This window comes from Nothoprocta perdicaria, unplaced genomic scaffold (genome assembly GCF_003342845.1).
Source record: "Nothoprocta perdicaria isolate Ctin4 unplaced genomic scaffold, notPer1 scaffold_128, whole genome shotgun sequence".
Classification (NCBI taxonomy): domain Eukaryota; kingdom Metazoa; phylum Chordata; class Aves; order Tinamiformes; family Tinamidae; genus Nothoprocta; species Nothoprocta perdicaria.
This window is the reverse complement of record NW_020454405.1, coordinates 1706126-1726196: the sequence shown is the minus strand read 5'-3', so window position 1 is coordinate 1726196 and position 20071 is coordinate 1706126. Positions and strand designations below refer to the sequence as shown.

General features: G+C 48.0%; 1 protein-coding gene across 1 annotated transcript in view; it reads right to left on the bottom strand.

The window, feature by feature from the left end:
• Positions 1-3656: 3656 nt before the first annotated feature.
• The window catches only part of IGF2BP3 (insulin like growth factor 2 mRNA binding protein 3), a 77390-nt gene continuing 60975 nt past the window's right edge, over positions 3657-20071 (bottom strand). Inside the window, exons 10-14 of the mRNA XM_026033359.1 lie at positions 12825-12944; positions 8800-8874; positions 5705-5836; positions 5010-5123; positions 3657-4103 (exon numbers count right to left, since the gene is read on the bottom strand). Of these exons, the coding sequence (XP_025889144.1) occupies positions 4002-4103; positions 5010-5123; positions 5705-5836; positions 8800-8874; positions 12825-12944 (543 nt within the window). The 3' untranslated portion in view covers positions 3657-4001. The remainder of the gene's footprint in view (positions 4104-5009; positions 5124-5704; positions 5837-8799; positions 8875-12824; positions 12945-20071) is intronic.

Sequence of the window (20071 nt, the reverse complement as noted above, 5' to 3'; positions counted from 1 at the left end):
TCACTCCCCCTTTGACAGAAACTGTCACATTCTGCACCAAGTTACTGCTCCAGCCAGATGTGTTGGGTAAGAACTGGGTTAGAGCCAGGAGCTACTGCTGGTCTCTGCCCTGCCACCGCCTCTACAGCTGCACAGGTGAGTCCCTGCAGCAGCTCTTGATGATGGGGTGCATGGAGGAAAAAGGTGCAAGTCCAGSTCTCTGGGCCTTGTATCCCCAGTGGCCTGCACTGTGGTCGCGTAGGTTTAGGCAGCCAGTCGGGGCTGTGCCGAGTGCCTCTCGCGCACCGCTCCGATGCTCTCTCCCCTCGGCACGCTGCTGGAAAGGCGCCTGCCCCGGCAGCAGGCTGGGCTGCTGCCACCCGCGCTGCCCGCGCCAGGCACGAGCGCAGGCCGGGGAAGGGCCGCTTAGGAACAAAGGCTTTGCAAGGTCAGAAAGCAACTATAAGCACCACGCTGTAGCAAAGGCTTAAGCAAGGGGAGGATTCGGCTAGCACCGGTGCTCCAGCGATGCCGAGGGAGGTTTAACTTAGGTTGCTCAAGTGCCAGGGGTGCCAGGCCATGGAAGGCAGCCCACTAGAGGTGTGGGAGAAGGTCTCTGAACCACACTGCCATGCACAAGTGTCTGCTGCAGAGACTGCTTCTTCAATGCAATTCGAGCCCAAATCTTTGTGCCTACTGGGTCCCAGCAGCTGCCCTGGGAGGTGGAAAGCTACAATCATTCGGAAGCTAMCAGGAACCTGGCTTTTCACTCCTCTTTCAAAGATACAGAATGGTTTTACTCATGAGCACTTCTTCACTCACTCTCCTCCACTCTAAAATATTCACCTTTAAACATCTATTCTCATTTCACTTCCCAGTGACGGGAAGCAAAAGGGATCTAAGCCAAGAAGCTCCCTGGCTGGGGGTGTGCGCAGGGTGATGGCGTAGAGGGGCGATGGGGGTTGCTGCAGGGCTCAGATTTAGTGTGGCAAGCTCAGCCTAGCCGGGTGTCTATAGAGCACCAGGGCCAGGTGAAAAGCAGTCACAAAKGTTCACAGGTACCAGCTGGGCTCACACAGGGCTGGAGCAGACGCCGTGTTTGCCCTGGGTCCCAGCCCCGCCAGAGCAAACGCACCCAGGACATCCCAGCAAAACGGGGACCATGAACTAGGGTCGTGCTGTGGGCTTGGGGGCAGCGTTATACGCAAGGAGAGAGAGGAGCTAGAGGCCACAAAAGTTACTGCTCTTCAAGAGCACTCGCTGCTGGGCACCCTGGCGCTGCTGGAAGCCCGGGGTGGCCCTTGGCCCTCACATGGTCACYGGTCTGGACAGACAACCCTGAGCAACTTGGTTCATCAAGTCRCAGAGCTTGCAGCAGAAAGCAGCAGGGCTGCTCCGAGCCAGCGGCCCCGCGGCCTCACGAGGTTCTCAAGAAGACACCACACGACCGTATCTGATGATAGGAGTTAAACTCTTTATTCCATTCAGAGGCATCTGGCAAGTGGAGCTGCATTGGGGGGCACATTACAGATGAAAAATGATCCATACTTTGTGGATACTGAAATCATTTACAGTATTTACTTTCTAGCTATTCCCAAATACTCCAAATTACCAAGTCTCAATTGAAAATAAGAAAACAAACATGATTTACCATACTAAGTCTAGAAATTTAAGAGAGATGACAGTATTTAAATCAGCAGATGTAAATGCAGCGCATATTCGTAAAGTAACTTTTATGGAAAATAATGAAGTCAAATCCTTCTCAAATGTTAAGAAAGGAACGTCAGTCTGACTTAAGCCTCAACAAAAATTAAATGCTATGACTTTTCATACTTCAGTAATTTTAAATTCATTGTAAGAAAAAAAAATAGTAGTTATCCTAAAGGCTAGATGAAGGTCACTGTCAAAAAAAGGAAAAAGAAACTCATTTTTCTCTGCTAAAACTACAACATAAGTTTGTGGTTTTTAAACCAATTAGTAAAGAAGAGATGCAGGAAAAAACACTTCAGACCATTTTCAAAATTATCTAATCTGTACAACAATGATCTTTGGGAAAATTATCTAGTCTATGTAGTAATGCCTCTATTTCAACATGAACCTAAGAGGTAGATAACAAAATGATGAAACAAATGTTTTTGCTCGTTGTGCCCCTCAAGTCAGTGCAGCATGGTGATTCTGATCATCTCATGCACAAAAACATCACAAAAAAAGGTTCAGAGGTAATAGCATGGCTCTGTCGACCACACGCATACAGGCGCGCACGCGCTCACTCACACACACAGCAGTCTTTATGCACCATGTGTTGCCACATTTTTCTTTTTTTTTTTTTAAACTGAGGTAGACTGAAGTTTATTGTAGAAACTTGAATGTGTCACTATTACCACAATCATCATTCAAATTACATTCGGAAACTAAAAAATTTGGTAACTTTCCTGTTATCCCTGCCTTTTGACATTTTTTTTTTCTTCTTTTTCTCCTCTAATGGTTGGTTGCAGAACGTGCATAAATCCTGCTGCATCTATTATAAGCCAGGCTAGAGAGGTGGTGGTTTTCTTTTCTTGTAATAGGTTTTTTCTTTCTTTTTTCTTTTTTTTTTTTTTTTTTAAAGAAAAAAAAAGAAAAAACCCTTCAAAGTGGCTTAGTGTGGCCCATAACAGCGGCTGGATATGTAAACTTAGCCTTTCCTTGTCTTTCAGTGTGATCACTGGGTTTGACCTTCCCCTGTTGTGGTAACTGAAAGCAGTGCGAGGGGCCGCGGCTCCCCCCAACTCAACATGAAGCTTGCTCTTTGAACAAAATGGCAAAGTCCAAATGGGCTGCAAATGGTTACATGGAGCATCATTAGGTAGTGATGGTCAAAGGCACAAAGGGTTCATGCATTCGATCAAGTAGCACAAAAAAAAAATAAAAAGAAAAAACAACAAAAAAAAATCAGCCTCTTGCAGCCTTCTAATTTTTTTCCCCCAACCCCAGCCTCTTGCCATCACTTCCTTGTCCTGTTCCCCAAAAAGTACCGTCACAAACTTTTTCATCCCATCTTAAAAGAAAACTAAACGGCATTGCTGCTGTCAGAATGTTGGCATCATTCACTAGCTTTTGAACATTCACTGAATTTCTTTTTTAAGCAAACGATGGTGTTGAAGCCCTCAGGAAGCCTGAGGCTGTGTTTTATATCCACCTTACTCCCGTCAGCCAGCAGCTAGGAGYGCTCTACTATAGTTTTTCCCCGATAAGCCTGTAGTACTCCTGGCTGGTGGCTGATCAAATTTTAATTTTTTTTTAAAAAAATAAAATGCTCAAGAACTATTAGCTTTATAAAGTATACAAAATACCAAAAAAAAAGAAAAAAGGAAAAAAAAGAAAAAAAAAAGGAACAATTTCTCATTGAGGTACTAAATGCCTGAGGTAGTTTAGTAAAATGCATATTTTATCTTTTTATGCCCTGGCCAACACCATTCAACACTTCCCTTAGGTTATTCATGGCAGTGTTATGTAAAAATGCAACCAAATTCTTTTTAAAAAATGCCACTTGTTTCAACACTGGGACTAACACTTAAACTCTTGTCAATACCCTTGCTCTATCCCCAGCCCACCCACAATCCCACCCTCCAAATGTTTCTTTTTTTCTTGTAACTGGGCCTAGAAGAGCAATGCCTTTTTTGTTTTTTTTTTCCTTAAACCAGTGAACTCAGAAGAGAAAGCTTCATTAAACCAAGTTCTAAAATTGTTGGGGAATAATAAGAACAATAAAAAAGACTAACAAGTTTATGTTAAATTGTGAGAATAGAACAAAAGGGAAGTGAAGGGGTCCTTATTTTAAAGCTGGGTTTCAAAAGTTTGAGAGAGCCTACAACAGAATACATTCTCAGAGACAGCGTTCAGCGGTTGCCTGGTCCTCGAACAGGTGATTGGCTTGGTGGATCTTCTGCATATGACTCCAACGGGGGCTCGCCACCCGTCGCTCGGTTGCACAGTCTGTCTTTGGTCTGGCATCTGTCTCTGATGGGCCATTTCCTAAACCTTTATTTCCGTCTTGGCTGAGGCTGTCCACTTTGCAATGTTTTTTGCTGTTGCTGCTGCCTTCTTACCTGAGCCAGAATTTCCTGAATTTTTCTCTGAGCAAGCTGAAGGACACAAAGGAAAAGAAGCAGTCATCGCTCTGCCTCGCTCCTCACAGAAGAGTTTACAGATGCTCCTGGGTACMGGAGATCTGGAGTGACTGACTTCCCACTATCAACAAACAGTAGGGACAGATGACCCAACATCTGGCTTGGTGTAATACACAACTAAATTTGAACTCTTCTTCTTTTTCCACCTGTTTTAACTACCTGCATGGTTGGTTTTCAGACATCCTGAACTCAGGGAGATGACTRCTAACAATGAGACTACCTGTAGGCTAACAGCATTTCAAGCTAACTCCATTTTATGTCTCCAGAGACACTAATATTTTGTAAGAACCACTCTCATTGGGCAGCAAACACGTCGCAGCATCCAGAAGATTCAACCTTGCAGGACTTATCTGCCCTCCCACCTCATTTCTGGGCTCATGTCACCCCGTAACAAAATGGCAAAGGAATCAATCTGAACCAAGAGGCAGGAGAAGGAATCCTGTGACTCATTCCTTTGTGGAATGAAATCAGCAGTTGGGCACCRTTGCAACTTTCAAAGAATAAAATCCCAGTTGTGACCAGACTAAAACTGAGATGAAAGCCAGGTGAGATGCATCTCACAGGATTTGAAGATAAGCACGGATATATGCAACCTCTCCACCTCTCCCAAATCCTAAACATGCTGGCATTAGACATGCCAAAAAAGCTTGTTTTCCATATGTGAGTGCAATATTGCTACAAGTCTCTCCCATTAGCATGGGGAAGGTTTCTTTCAGGAAGACAGTTACAGAGCCCTGGCAAGCAGCGCTTTCCTTATCCCGAGTACGGCCCTTGCATCCCTAYAGATATAAAGGACAGGTCATGGCAACATCCAGGTAATACAAAAACAAAGGAAAAAGAARTAATTCCAACCCCTCCTACCTGGCATGCATAGAAGTGACCAGTTATTTTCACAACCACCTGATCATTTTCATCAGGTGTCTGGTCACGAGGGACTACAACTTCCGCACTTGTCAAGTTTTGAAGCTCATTTACCTATAAATAGGTAGGAGTCAGAAAAAAGGAAGCAATTCAAACAAACAAAAATCCTACAACAACCRAGCCTCAAAGATGAAGAACTGGCGAGCACGGAAACAGCATCCKCTACATTAAAAGCATTAAGCAAAARCATATGCACACACCCGAGAGCATCCTCATCCAGCAGTGAGCATTGCAAGATGAGCTGCTTGTCTCGCTAACATAAATTAGCACCAAGTTCCCCTGGCTGTAAAAGGGCTTCAAAGACTCTAAATGCAACACACAGAAGGAGTTAAATACATCACTTAAAAACAGAGAGATGCCACAGTTTGACAGTGTTTACAGTTGAGTTTACAAGTTTAAGGTCAGAACGCTCATGTCATGTATAACATGAGGAAAGAAAATGCCAAATAGTTTCCTTGAAAAGCCTCCATAGGACAGAGGACTCTGAAACTTACAATTAAGAAAATAGCATTAGCTTTAATGTAACTTTGTGGAGTTAGCTATTAATTAGCTAACTGTTTAATCTCTATAGGTGTATGCATGCTTAAATTGGAAGCCTAACTGAACAGCACAGAAGTTTTACTTCAGATACTTACCGTTTTGCCTCCTTTACCAATAACTCTACCAGCAGCATAGGATGGCACTTTTATATGAGCCTCAAGTTTCACTTCTTCTTTAGGTCCAAAGAAATTTTCTTCTTTAAGTTTTCCATAGATTCTCCCTTGAGCCTGCAAAAACATTTTCAGTTAAACAGTGCCTACTGAAATCCAGTCAACTTTAAAGATATCCACAGAAAGGAGAACTCACAACACATGACCCTCATAAAACGTTTCCCTCAATAAATACAGAAGTTTCCAAAAGTCTTTGTACCACCTGCAAAACCTGGTTATCAAGGAACGACTTGGAGATCATTATATCATTCTATTTGCAGTGAAATATTGCTTTTAAAATAAATGGTTACATTCCAGCAGAGGTAAAGAGTAGCAAAGGAGAGCCGCGTGGCTGAATTGTGTTTTTATTACTGCTGTTAATTGGTTCATATATTAAGGAAGCTAAAATCAGCCATGGGCTGAAGGCTTCTTTTACCACAAACTGCATATTCTTATGTTCAGTTACACAACATTTTGGTTTAAAAAAAAAAAAGAAAAAAAGACTTGCTCAGTTTTCCACCGTCAAAACATTAATTCTGGCACAAATGGGCAGCTCCCTGTTGAACCTCGCTGCTTCCACTCCTGCCCTCTGTTCCCCTCGCCCATTTTTAAGATATTGACTTTTTCCCTTTTTCCTTCCTGCCATTCACCAATAGATTCTTAAATAATACCTCTCTTTGCAGTGTCAAAAGAGCAATTCAGCTGTGACACGGAGATAGAGGCTGTGCAAAGAGGATAAACCTCTGACSCCGGCGCTTCCCGGTCCAGCCTTTATCACCTGGGCTAACTGGCACAGCCTCCCACAGGACACCCGGCAAAGGGACGTGTGCCGCCCAGAAGGACAACACCCGACAGCCGGCAGCAGCTGATTTCACCTGAGCTTTTCCCCATTCCCTCCCGCCCACACAAGCTTACACTGCCCTAAATTCACCAGCCCAAAGACATTTTGTAACCTTGGAGCTGGCAGTACTCAGGTAAGTCCAGGCACAGCATGGGAAAGAATAATGTGAAGTGCACAGCCCTGACCCAGCAGGTGGGAAGCTGCCCCCCTGCCGCACGGGAAAGCGGGAATCTCTTCCCGGGGAGGCAAAGGCCCATCCAAGAGCCCTGCAGGAGCTCAGCACCTGCACCACTGGCCGSCCAGCGGGTCAGCGCGTCCTGCTCCAGGAGGCGGCTCAGGAGGGTTTGCCAGGAGCAGGTTGGATGCTGCTCCGAGCCACACMCCCGAGCTGCTTCCAGGTTCGCCACAAGAGAAAGGCCGGAGCGCAGCCGTTTTCCTCACAACGAAGTTTCCCGCCCGCAGGACCCCGGGAAGCTGCTCAGCCGGCGGCGCCCAGCGGGAGAGGTTCCATAGGAAAAGGGTGTCATGTCACTGCCGCGTCACAACGCGAGTTCCGCTCTGGGCTTGGAAAGGCTCGGAATGCTGGGAATAGCTCTGTGATTTCAGCTCTCGAGGAAGTTGTGAAGCACAGAGAGACGCAGCTCAGGCGGGCTGGGCTTGGGGCTGCTTTAGGGTCAAGCAGGGAGCGACTAGAGAGTCTCCCTCTTGCCCCACACGGGCCCCACCTCTGAGGCGGCGCCAGCYGGGGAAGGGCTGGATCCTGCCCCGGCCCTCTCCGGGGAGCGGCAGGCTCCAAGAGCGGGGCAAGGCGGCTGAAGGGAGCGCCGGGCGGCTGCCGGGCCGCAGGCCGGGCGCCCTCAGGAGATGGGTTGTGCCGGCGTCGGCCCCGCTCGGCCAACACGGAGCCGCACCGAAGCGACCGGCCGATGTGACTATAGCCCAAGCAGGGGCTGGAAAACAGGGAGACCTTCTTCCTCGCACGATCTGGGCCTGGGAGAAGCAGCTGGCAGAGGACTGGGCTGGGCAAGTCCAGGGCTACCTCGGGTTAGAAGCTTAAAAATTGGCTTGGACTAKAAGAAAATTAGAGTCAGGGGTGTCCAAATCTGGCCAGAGGGTCAAGCTCCTGATATCTGGTGGAAGGAAAAAGGTARCCAAACCAAAAGATGCCCATGTGCTTCTCCCAGAGTACGAGTGCCCCATGCACARGCAGTGCATGGTCGAGCCCTGAGGCCACAGACCCTTGGGCAAGCAGCACTTCTAAATTAGTCTCAGACTCAGGAGCTTTTCAAATCAATATGCTAAGACTTCAAAATGAGCAATAATCCTGAACTCATCCAGGATTGTCATYACCATCTCAGAATACCCAGCCCCGACACGTCCCAAAACTCCTCAAGGCATTCGTGAAACCCATGCTAGATAGGCCCGAAGWTTTTACACCTGCTTCTTGCAAGATGCCCTGAAGCAAAAAATACAAAGCTATAAAAATTGGGAACAGGCAAGAAAGCAGTGCCAGGACATGAACTCTCGAGYGACTTACTACCTGCTCTGGGCCTCATCCATGAGGAAGGTTGCCTGCTGCACAGAACTATTGGTACTACCCTGAACACAGCCAGCTCCTTTGGAGTAACTACATTTATCCCTTAGCAGGGAAAGGAGAAGGCCACCCCACTATTTTATTTGAGAAAAAGAGGAAAAAAAAAAAAAAGAAAAAAAAAGTTGGAGCATCTCCACRCAGCTGGGACATAAAGACAATTAGGAACCTGGAACCTCGCACTTATCTGTAGAGCTACACAGCAAGGATGTTCCATCTGGCACACAACAGTAACCTGGAGAGACTCAGTCTCTCATCAATTAAGTGAACTCATTTTTTTCATAAATTAAAATAGACTGCAAAGACTCAACTATTACATTCATAGACTAGAGGGGAAAATAGGAATGCAATATGGTTATATTTTCATGCTAGATTTGATTCAACCTTATGTAAAACTCCCACTAGCTGAAGGTAACCAGAACACGGCCTCTGATGATACTGTATTACTCATATAGTCACATGTGATTCCTTTTGGCAAAAGGAAAGCAAAAATCAAGTACATACTAAAATTCTGAATAAAACAGCACTGAGAACCAAATAGTTCGTTTTCACTATAGCCCCTTATAGCCCAAAGGCCACTATAGATTGACAAGTTTTTATACGTTGTACCTTGAACTGAGCTTCTGGAGGTCCAGTGATGATAACCATTCTCAGCTTGGCATCTGGTCCTTCAGCAGGGGCAATCTGGAACAGATAAACATAGCTGCTGGTAGCTTTTTTTGGAGAAATCCTTTAAAGCCACCTCCTCCCAATTCAGTCTCACATTCTGCTCAAGGGTGAGAAATTATTCGCTGCAGTGCTTCAGTCAGGATGAGTTTGTTCTCCTTAAAGTGCATTAATTAGCTATAATGAAACGTGTAGAAAGAAGTTGGCTAAATCATAAGCAAGTTTATTTCTGAAAATTAAAGGCATAGCTACTCATCTGCAGATGGCAAAATCCCACAGCAATTTTCATGTGGCCAGGAATGATGCAAGACATGCAGCTTTCAGAAAACAAGCCTAGTTAATAGACAGATTTTTATGCTCCTGTTAGTTTAAATAGTCTTTCTAACAAGCTGTGCCCGTGAGCCCAAGTTTGGGTCCATCTCTGAAAGCAGAAGGTCACTTTACTCTTGTAACTCATCGTATCTGCAACACTCGTCCATACTGGATGACAAGTTTGCAGCTTCCAGTGGTTTTGCATCCAGAGGCATTTGTGTGTCTCAAAAATCAAGCTCCACCGCAGCTGAGACAGAGATGCCTGTAGGGTCTCTAGCAGTTCATGTCACCACAAAAGTAAGATTTCTGTGTGTGTTGTTCTCAGACTCCAATGGCATTAAATAATTCAAAGTAGCCTCTGACATTCTGTATGAATCTTTTGTTTATCACAACTGACATTTCCATTGTTGCATCTAGTATTACAGAGCCACTGTTGAATGGGCAATATATTAAACACTACAGGATTTCATCGTGGCTGTTGGCATGGGGATGTTTTTCATATTTAACAGCTGTAGTTTATTTCAGACAAATTACCAGTCACCATGTATCATTGTCACTGAGGAATTTTGCTAACCAAAGTTCATATAATTATTCATGCCGTATCCTAAGATGGAGAACACGCTACGTACGCTACTTGGCTGGCATATTTATTTTTTCTATAATTCCTGCTTTCTACTTAGCTTTATATAGAGAGACATTCATTTTACAGCAGTACATACACTAAAATAACAAAACACAAGGTTGTGGTAAGAGCAAGAAAAGACTAAATCCATTCATTATTTGGAGCACACAAGTACTTTAGAGGTGCAAAGCTTCAAGCAGCTCCTGCAGTCAGCTGAGCAGAGCTCAGCCTGCGAACCTCCATTCAGGTACAATGAACCCTGTGATTTGTCTCTCCGTCTCCTCACCTTTTTCTTAGTGAACACCTGCTTCTTTATTGAAATTTTAGGATAAACATTTTCCATCAAGTCTGCACTGCATCTCTGTTTCTTACACAAATAGGTGTTCTGAGCCATTTCTCGCTCGGCTTTTATCTTGGCACACCGTGTTCTTTTCTCAGCAGCTGGGGCTCGCCGTAGCTGAGGGCTGWGAGCAACACGCCCGCCCAGCAGCAGGCAGCCTTTCCACATCAGCAGGGGCAATCGGAGAAACCTCAGTGCTAATTCGGCCTCTCTGCCAGGGGCGCATACACCTCCCCTTCCCCACCACCAGCAAAGCGGGGCATTTGGAGGAACTCATTTACCTTGCTAGCTGGAAACCAGCTTGTCTCCCGCTCCGAGTCCCAACCCAGCTGTTCAACGCTGCCCAGCCCGGGCGCACACAGCAGCCCCGGGGGGCAAGAGCAGCTCCAGGCGTCCCTGGCCAGCAGGACCGGGCAGGGGCTCCCCGGCCCTGCTGCGAGGTGGGTGCACGAGCCCAGCTGCTCCTCGGCCTCCCCCAACCCCCTTCCCCAGCTCATCCCAGCCCTGCAGCCCCTGCCAACCTGCGCCCTGGGCAGCGGGGCCRGCACGGGAGCGTCTCGGAGGCAGCGAGCCGGACACGGAGCCCCTGCCCAGCTGCCGCGCATTCGGTCTCATCTGATGACTAACCTCGTTGCATCTGATCTGCAGAGCTCAGCACGAGCACAGACAAGAAAGCAGATGGGTATAAAATGCTTTCATATGCAGCCATCATGTACACACCTCAAAGCAAGCCTAGAAGGCCAAGCATGGGCTTAATTCTTCCACCACAGAGAGGGAAGCTTACAAATGTGGCAAAGTGGAAGCTATTCTAGCAACGCTCCCTCCAACTTTTAGCTACCATGCTGACTCCTTATTAATTCTTTAATATTTTGCTCAAAAGTTAGAGTAAAGATTACTTGAATGACAGGTGGTCACCATCAAGGACATTTAGCAAGCTGGAACCCACTGCCACTTGAAACACTTATTATCCCACAAAAGCAAGGGTGCTGCTSCATGCTGTTGGGTCAGATCAGAGTTAGAAAGAAAATGAAATTTCAATTGATACCTGCCCAAATCTGCAGCCTCACTGTTTAGCAAGCATGCCCTCTATCCGTACACTTCTGTGGAGATTTGGCTCCGCTTCCATGAGTCTCTATTACTTTATTCCTGATGAAGGAGCAGAAGGCGAGAGCTCTGGCAAACCTTTAACTGGCTTTCAATTWCCACTGATATGTTAAACGTGTTGGGTAGAGGGGTGCCAGCCTCTAGAGGAGGCCTGAGGCCACTGTTAGCCCGACGCGTGAGAAACTTGGGCAACTCCCTTTCCACTAAACTGTCTTCCAAGGCCCAAATACAGAACTAGTTTGGGCTGGTTCTCGGAGGTCCAGGTTGCTTCATGTTTCTCTCTCCACCATAGCAGTACCTTCCACATGCTGCCTAGCCTACAGATAACACCTCTGGAATGCTCACCCCAGTACGAGGACAATTTGATAAAAGCAAAACCACCACCACACMCCCCCCCAGACCAACACCCAGCGCTTCCTACCCTTCCCTCCACTCGGTTTCTCACCCCAGCGCTCTACCAACGCAAGCCATGCATGTTGGACAACTCGGAGACTTAAGGCCGTGCTTATAAAGGATGGAGGTGGGCAGCAGCCCTGCTGCTTTCCTGGCCAGCAAAGCGACGGGTGTTCGGGGAGGCACGTGCCAGGTCTGCTCACCARCCGCCCCGGGCCCCTCTCCTCCACAGCAGCCGCTAAGGGGGCTCCGGGTGCTGCTTTCTGGTGCCTCTACGGGCACTCCCAAGCTGAAGATAAGCCAAGAGGGAACTGAAGCTTGGGCACATAACACACACTACTGGAACACTGTTAGTAATTTAGGCAACACGGTGTCTCTACAGCACRGAACAGCAGAGCCCTGGCAGAGGAAACCCTATTTGCAGGGTCCTGGCAGAGGAAACCCTCCTTCCTGCACTTCCCCTGGTGCTTCCAGCAGGAACCCAAGGCCTTCCTGCAGCCCAGGAGGCCACCGCGCTGCTGAGGCCCTACGCACAGCGAGGGGCAAAGTGGCCAGGGAGCAGCTGCACCAAGCGGCCCGGGTTTGAACCTGTCCCTCTGCTAGTTCAGCTGCTGCAAACCAGCCTGTTCTCATCGGCACAGAGAGGTGGTCAACACACCAACAACCAGACAAACTGTCGGGCACTGGTCCGTGGTCAAAGAACAGATCCACTCAGGAGCTGAGACTACCCACATGGTTATAAAGACAGAAAGAACTTCAGAGCGGAGCCATCACATCTTGRTATCTCCAAGTCTCTGGCCTGAAACAGAGCAAGGCAGATCCCAGTAGTAACAGACCTTGCCTGGCATTTGTTTGTAGAAGGGGAATTTGCCTAGCTAATTTTCACTTTACCAAACTCAAGAAGAAAGCCTTTATGTGCTGCTTTATTAAGACTTAAGTCTGTTTCTAAGAAATTGGGACCACCAAAGTAGTTTGCTTTGCAGCTTATATTTCACACCTCAGGAGACGTTTGAAAACATGCTTCTATAATTATCTTGTCTCAAGGAAGATGAAAAGATGATTTATAAACAAATGTACCATTTATCACATCACATTCTCAGCGGAGAGTGGGGGAGGATGTTCACGAAAATCCTGCTTGTGCAAACTTGCTGAAAGTGTCGTATAAAATAGACAGAAAGTTAGTCAGGGTAATAATACCTTAATAGATGCGCCTGCAAAACGAGAAAGTTGTTTGATGTGCTGTCCCTGCTTGCCAATAATAGCTCCAACTGCCAAGGCTGGGATGAACAGATGAACAGTCTCAGACTCGGGCTGTTGCTGTGGGGAAGAAGGAAATATGCAGTGAATGTTTTTGAACATTATGAATCAGACTGACAGGAAAACTGGTATGGAACAAGCATGCATGGAAATGAGGGGGATATCTTAGGATGCCCTGCAAAGTCCAAATGTTAAAGGTCTGGCTTTTTCTTTCTGAAAAATAATGAAATTCACAGAACATGGAAGGACAATTCAAGCCAAAAGAGGATTCTTTTATCTTTTGTAAAATAGTTGCAATCTTTATGCAGAGAGTTTAACAGTTGAGCTGCTGCTGCTTCAAGACGAGTTCATCCTTACCTGTCACTACCTCGATGCTTTTCCACACACAAGACTCATCAGATGAGACTGCTGCAAGCGAATGGGCTACACCTTAAGTCACAAACTGTAGCTTAAGTACACAAACTCCCCCCCACTTCCYGAGTTACTTGTCAATAGCAGCTCGTGTGAGAGCTTCCCAGAAAGCACGGATGGGAGTTGCACAGGCACTACGACTTCCCTCGTGCGGGAGCGATCTGCAGCGATGGCCAGCTTGAAAATTGCCAGCGGTTCCTCTTGTGCACCATTATGTAACAGTTGGCTCCCTGGCAGCAGGCTAACCCATTGCACCCAAACCACTTCCCTGGAGCGTTTCACACCAGCCCTCCCTAGAGCTAGGGGGCATTTCGGGCCCTCTTGAAAGCCCCCTGCCCTCTACACAGTCATKCTTGTGCATTTTCAAAACGTATTTCATTCATCCTCAGCAGGACAGGGCCACCAAACACTTTGCCCACAAAGGCAACTCCAAAGGCAGGCAAGGGCGGTCGCAGGAAARCACTGCACACACTTAGCCTTGTTCTCCGGCACATTTGGGTAGGGCCACGAGCCACGCACGCTCACCGAGCCAGCTTTTCCCGAGATCTTTTGGAAAGGACACGCGACATGCAACACACACTGAGCAGCAGCTGCAACCTTCAAAGGCCATCTCKGCTTATTTCTACGTTTCAGCAACTTGCTTCAAGGGGAAGCCAAGTCCCGGGGCATTAAGCATGTAACAAATCAAAACAAAATGCTCATTTCCAAGCTTCACCACTTTATATTTGGTAAACTGAAGACAACTGTAACCTCAGGGGGAAAAAAAAAAAAAATTCAGACACAGATCCATGCACCAGGTAAAGAAATCCCCAAATAGGATATTCAGAATAGAGCCACGCTGTGCCAGTTGCTGCAGGTGATCACAACAGTTGCACAGTTTACCCCGCACACAAGGCACAGGATGTTTGGGAGTTTTTGCTGATTGGAGCCCACGTTTTCCCAGGACCCAGCTCCCATCCCGCAGCATTCCCTCCATCCCGTGGTCCCGGCTGGTTTTCCATGCAGGGAGCAGGTGCCCGACCCGAGCAGCCGGGGGCTGCCCTGCAGGAAGGTGCAAAGCCAGAAGCCAGAGCAGTCAGGCCGGGCTGCGGGGAGAGGCAGGAGCAGCACGTTCCTGCCTCCCCATCAGCTTGGAGCGATCCAATCCCGAAGCTACGCCCTGACAGTGCGTGTTGGGAAGGAGGGACACCAGTCACGGCAGTGATGTGCAAAACTGCTCTCCAGAAGATTACTCATTTCTCCTCTCATTTTCACAAACACCCATAGAGGGTACTCACAGCAAGTCCCTGCACACTTCCATCGTCAATCCAACAGTGTTTCCAGCTACTTGGAGATGCTATCGGAGGTGCCTTGAGATCTCCCTGCTTGTGAAAGCCGCTTCTGAAGGGGTGCCGAGTCAGGAGGCGCCTCTCGCTCCGGCTTCGCTCCCGGGCCCGCTCGCGCCGCGGCCGCCACCCCCGCCAAGCTCGTCCTGCCCGACCTCGGGGTCGCTGGCACAACGCGGCCACGGACGGGCCAGGAAACGCGGCTCCGGCGGCGCGAGCTCGCGCAGCCTCCGCCCGAGGGCATGGCGGCCGCGGCGCGGCCCGCAGGCCCGCAGCATGGCGCGGGCCTCCCGCTTCTGTTTGCGGGTGTTTCCTGCTTCCCTCCAGTGCTCGTCTGCCTCGCAGCGCTGTTGTTCCCTCTCCTTCCCAAAGCCCGATTCCAAGCCGCCTCCTTGGCCAGACTCAGCTCACCGCTGAAATTCCTTTCTGCTGCTTCACCGGTTACACAAAAGATGGGCGACACAGGCAAGGGAAGGCAGGCGAGGAACACGCGGCCTTCCAGCCCCTCTCCCTCCTCGTGGTTCTCACTCATTGCTACATTAGAGGTCCCTTCCAGCCTCAACCATTCTGTGATTAAGACTTAAATGAAAGAAAGCCAACTGTTTTGTTTGTTTTTGGAATGATTCTCCTTACCCGTTAAGCTGCACGGCGATGCACGAGTGACACACGTTGTCACCAGGGAACACAGGCACTCAAYTCCCACTGCCGTTTTTCACGTTCCTGCCTGCAGCCGTGTATTGACACATGGGTACAAGCAAATCCTCTCCCCTTAGGCCCAGCAAAGGATTTAGGAGTAGCACATCCATTCCCTTATCCCACTGGTTTTAACCACTCCAAATAGCATAGCTTGATTTTTCTTAGAGCATGAACATCAAGATGACCGATCTCGGCAGTAATAGCGTATAACAAAGACTTTCAAGAGAACATCGTAACACCAGTTYAATTTATTATTTTCCTACCTCCTTACCCTTTCAACTTTTAAAATACCATTTTGTATTTAGAGGAAGACTATCCTCGAACAGAGTCGAAGCAAACTCCAGCAACGTGTGAGGCGGTGCCGACACCACCCATYGATCTCACAGAAGCTTCTGGAGTTCCCAGGAGAAAAAGAAAACCCACTTGAACTCCATCTTCTCTGCTCCATGCCCCATAAGTCACATAGCTTTCCAGGAACTTTTAGGATGAATTATGTCAGAATTAGATTCCCAAATCTTAACTATGTATTAGAAGCAATAAATTTAGGTAACATTTTCTAATTGCACAGAATTCAAGTATAAGAAGGCCAGATGAAGCTTGCTTAAATATGTATTTCAAACTGAAAAAAAGTCTTGGAGTAAGTATCTGTCCATATGGACTGCAAAGAACATCCTATAGTTCAACTTATTCCTTCATAGTCCCCTTTTCAAAATAGGAATGATATTAAAAACATTATTTCAAGCCTCCATGGCGAAGGAGAAAGATGCATAATTAATCTGAATTTATAGAGCTTCATGAGAAGATAGAGCAATATCAGATAGGATCACTGATATTTATAGTAAAGTTACCACTTCACCTGGTTCATAGCCTCCTTAGAGGATGAATCAGTTTTAAGCTTAAAATCCATCCAGTTTATTTCTCCTCATAGAACAAAATAGTTTGTTCAAGGTAAAACCACTTTGGGAGCTGAAAGAGCAGGACAAAAAGCCTTTTAAATTGGGAGAAATGGAGAAACTGGTTTCTCCAAGAYGCACTGTCCATGTATTCCTCCAAACTTAGAGAAACCTCAGTCACAGACCCACGAGGCAGAGACCTTTTGTGCAACRTTTGTCCAAAGGGTTCAAGGTTGACCTCCTCCAAAGTCCAAATTGGTCTTGCTGCCAATTCTGAGGATCCTGTTTCAAACCTATCTTGATGACACAGGTTTGGGCAAGGTGACCACAAGATACCTCCAGCTGTAGCACTGAGCAGGACGGGTACAACACTCACACCAGCCAGGGAGCAGCCCTCAACTCAGGCTGGCCCTGAAGCACCAGCCCAGRGTTTTATTCCTCTCTCTGCTGCTCTTGACCAGAGGTTGTCTCAAGGTATCACCAGACTTTACTAAGGACTTCCCTGTTGAGTGCTGAGGCCAAAGCACGTGATCTCATCCGCTGCCAGGTAAGTGACTCTTGCATGTTAATATAAAACACCCTAGTGGTGGGTTGGTCATCACTTGCCTTAAAGCATGGAGGTATCTGGAGCTGCTGAATGGCACATTTGATCAGACGAGTTCTGCAAAGGCTCCCCAAAGCCTTAAGACTCAGGTCCACCGTGAAGCCTCAAACACAGGGGCCCTAAGAACAACCACACAGAGAAACAACCACCCCCACAAACCATCCTCCAGGCAGGGGACCACAAAGCCCAACACTCAGAACACAGCCCTGTCACGAGGTGAAGCATCCAAAAAGCCACACTGCAAACCAGGGAGGTGCACGGAAGAAAACCTGTTGTTTTCTCTCTAGCGTTAAAGTTCAAATAAGATAAAGCAAGCTGAGAAGAGGGAAGAAAAAGGCATGATGAACTTTGCCCTGTCAGACTACTGGTCAAAGCCCAGCAGTAGGTCTAAGAAGCCTGTGGAGCCTGGATTGACCTACGTGTTTCTGGCTGCYGGAGCAGGAGCCTGAGGAACAGTTMGACAGCACCAGGGTGTTCACTCAGAGGGAGAACTTCGGATAAAAAAGAAAATAAAGATTAAAAAAAGGACCAAGACAAGCTCCAGAAACTGAGCTTGCCTAGTTCTGAGAACTGAGATTCCTGAAGTGCATGGTAACCAGAAACAATTACTTCAGTTCATGAACATCTGATAATGCTGGCTTTGTTTTTCTTTTGCAAAAGCCAGTACGCTCTAAATGCAAAACAGGCTTGATAAGCCTTTTTCGTCTACGTTACACATTTAACTAATAAAAACAATTTTTAAATGCTGTTTTTGTTTGTTAATTGAATTCCAATTTCCATCCAAACCTAGCTGATGAAAATCAGAAGTGAAAAATTAATCAAGCAAATAAGAAAAGCCCCATTCATCATTTTTAACAGAAAATGGAAAAAATACATTAACCAAAGCAAATGGTAAAAAGTTGAGCATTTGTTTAAATAGAAAGATACACTCACTGTGTTAGTAAAGAACAGGGCAGTTGTGGTGGTACAGACTACACTAAGGCTTTCAGAAAGCTAACTAAAGTACAGATGTAAATCAAGATAAGTCAACTTAAATCAGATTTCCTGCCCGCTAATATAAATCATGACTGAAAACAGGGATCTGAAACACAGTGGCCAGTTATTCTAACCCCTCGGAGGAAGCTGAGCAACTGCCTCCCCACCCCAGCAGCTCTCCAGCATTTCAGATGGGTCCAACTCTCTCCCGGAGCAGCTTGGATTCACTCCTCCCACTCCTCCTGCAAGSCCTGGGACACCAGCCGCCTCCTCCCCTACCGCCTGCCCTTAGGGTAGCCAGCTGCCCGCTGTTACCGGCTGTTTCTAAAAGTAAATCACAGCTAAGTCTCGCTGCTAACATCTAACCTGTTCCTGCAAGATACATGGCACACGTGTCACCGGGTGTCACCCCTTGGCTCCAGCTTGTCCTGGGATAGGACACCTGGGCTCAAGCTCTTCCCCTCCTCGGGATTTGCTCCGTGTCCCCGTGCCGAGGGCTGCTGCTCTGCAGACCCAGGAGCAGAGGACTCCCAGCCAGGCAAATTTGCAGATTTGYACCCTCTTCCGCAGGGGATGGGAAGGGCTCCAGAGCCCAAGAAGTTGTCCCCAGGATCAGCTTGCCTAAACTCTTCCTTCTGCCAAAGTCCAGGGCCTCAGGCCTGCAAATGCCTGGGAAGTGCTGATGAGAAGAGCTTTTCCCTTACCTGGTGCATCGTCAGAAGAGGAGCATTCCTCACGTTGCACCACAAAGGAGCAAAGCTCCGAAGAAAAACACACATATCCCCAGGCAGGGGTCGGCCACAAAGACAGGCCCAAAGCACAAGACTGTGGGAAGCGGAAGCCCCGGTTGGGAAGGGATTTACTGCAAACACCAAAGGGGTTTTGCCTGCTCGGAGGCCCGGCCGGTCGCAGGCCCCGGCAGGGAGGGAGGGTTTCCAGTTGTGTCCAAGTGTCTCCGCAGATCCCTCGCTCCATCACATACATGTGGTTGGGAAATCCATTGCAACATTTGGGATAAGGCTGTAAATTTTTAAAATCTTTGTACCCACTGAAGTAAATAGGCTTTTGTGCCAGACTCCAGTGGGAGCAGAATCAGATCTTTCCTGTTTTCCAAGCCTGCTACGCATCGCCAGGATATGTTTTCATTTACTCCAAATGTGCTGCGACTGAATTACCTTAGGATGAGGCACTTATTTTAAGTTACGGAGTCACGTTATCCATTTCTAGCCAGTATCCATTTTTAGCAGCGAGGGCAATAATTCAAAACTATTTTAAGGCTGTATGAAGCTGTCCCCGCCAATGCTTGGCCACGATCTRGCCCTTCTTTTTTAATACATTTTTAATAGTAAGCAAATGCACTTTGCAGAGTGAAAAAACCCAAGCCCAGTGYGTTAAGGAGCCCTCTTGCTGCTCTCCCCCTTCCCAGCGAGCAGCACCACCAAGGCCAGGCAGATTCACAGGCTTTTCCAGCCACCCCGAGCTTTGTCAGGGAGCAACGCACGGTTTTATTCAAAGCCTCTACCAGACCCAAAGCCCAAATTTAAACCACGTTTTTGCCACGCAGTATGAAGAATTATACTGGCCTACAGCTACGCTGAATGCTCTTATTTATTTAGTAATAAAAGTTTGCAGCAAGGGGAAACCAACATTAAGCCAAGTATCCTTGAAGACATTCCAGTAAGAGTCGACRCATTAATACAAAACAAGCTTTTGACACCGGTGAAAGAAATCCTCGTCCATCCCTTTTCCAACAGCAACAGTAAAAGTTTAGGCCCCCACGGGACACAAGAGGCTCATTAGCAGAAGCTGGAAGTCCCAGTACGCGGCTCCAGCGCGACCCACAGTTCTGCCACGTCCCTGCAAAGCCCTCGTGGGTCACCACTTGGCCCATCAGACGAACGGAGCTGCTGCCCCCCGCTCCGAGCCCTTTCCCTTCGCTGGGGACACGCGATGCCCAGCGGCCAGCCCTGCTGCTGCGGCTGCCCCCCGCGCCCTCGGGCGGGTGGCCGGGGCTCCTCCAGCCCCTGCCGCTGCTGCCCAGCGGGGCCCGGGGCCCCTCGCTCGCCCTGCGGGCGTTTTCTGGGCCGCGGAAGAACACCCCGGTGCCCCTGGGCAAAGCGGGGTCAGGGCCCCCAGGGTGACCAGCCCCAGCTACGGGCTGCTTTCAGCCCCGGCGCTGGCCCTGAGGAGAGAGACAGGGCCGCCATCCCCTCGGGCATTCCCAGCTCCAAGGAGAGGAGCGAGGCCGCCATCCCCTCGGGCATTCCCAGCTCCAAGGAGAGG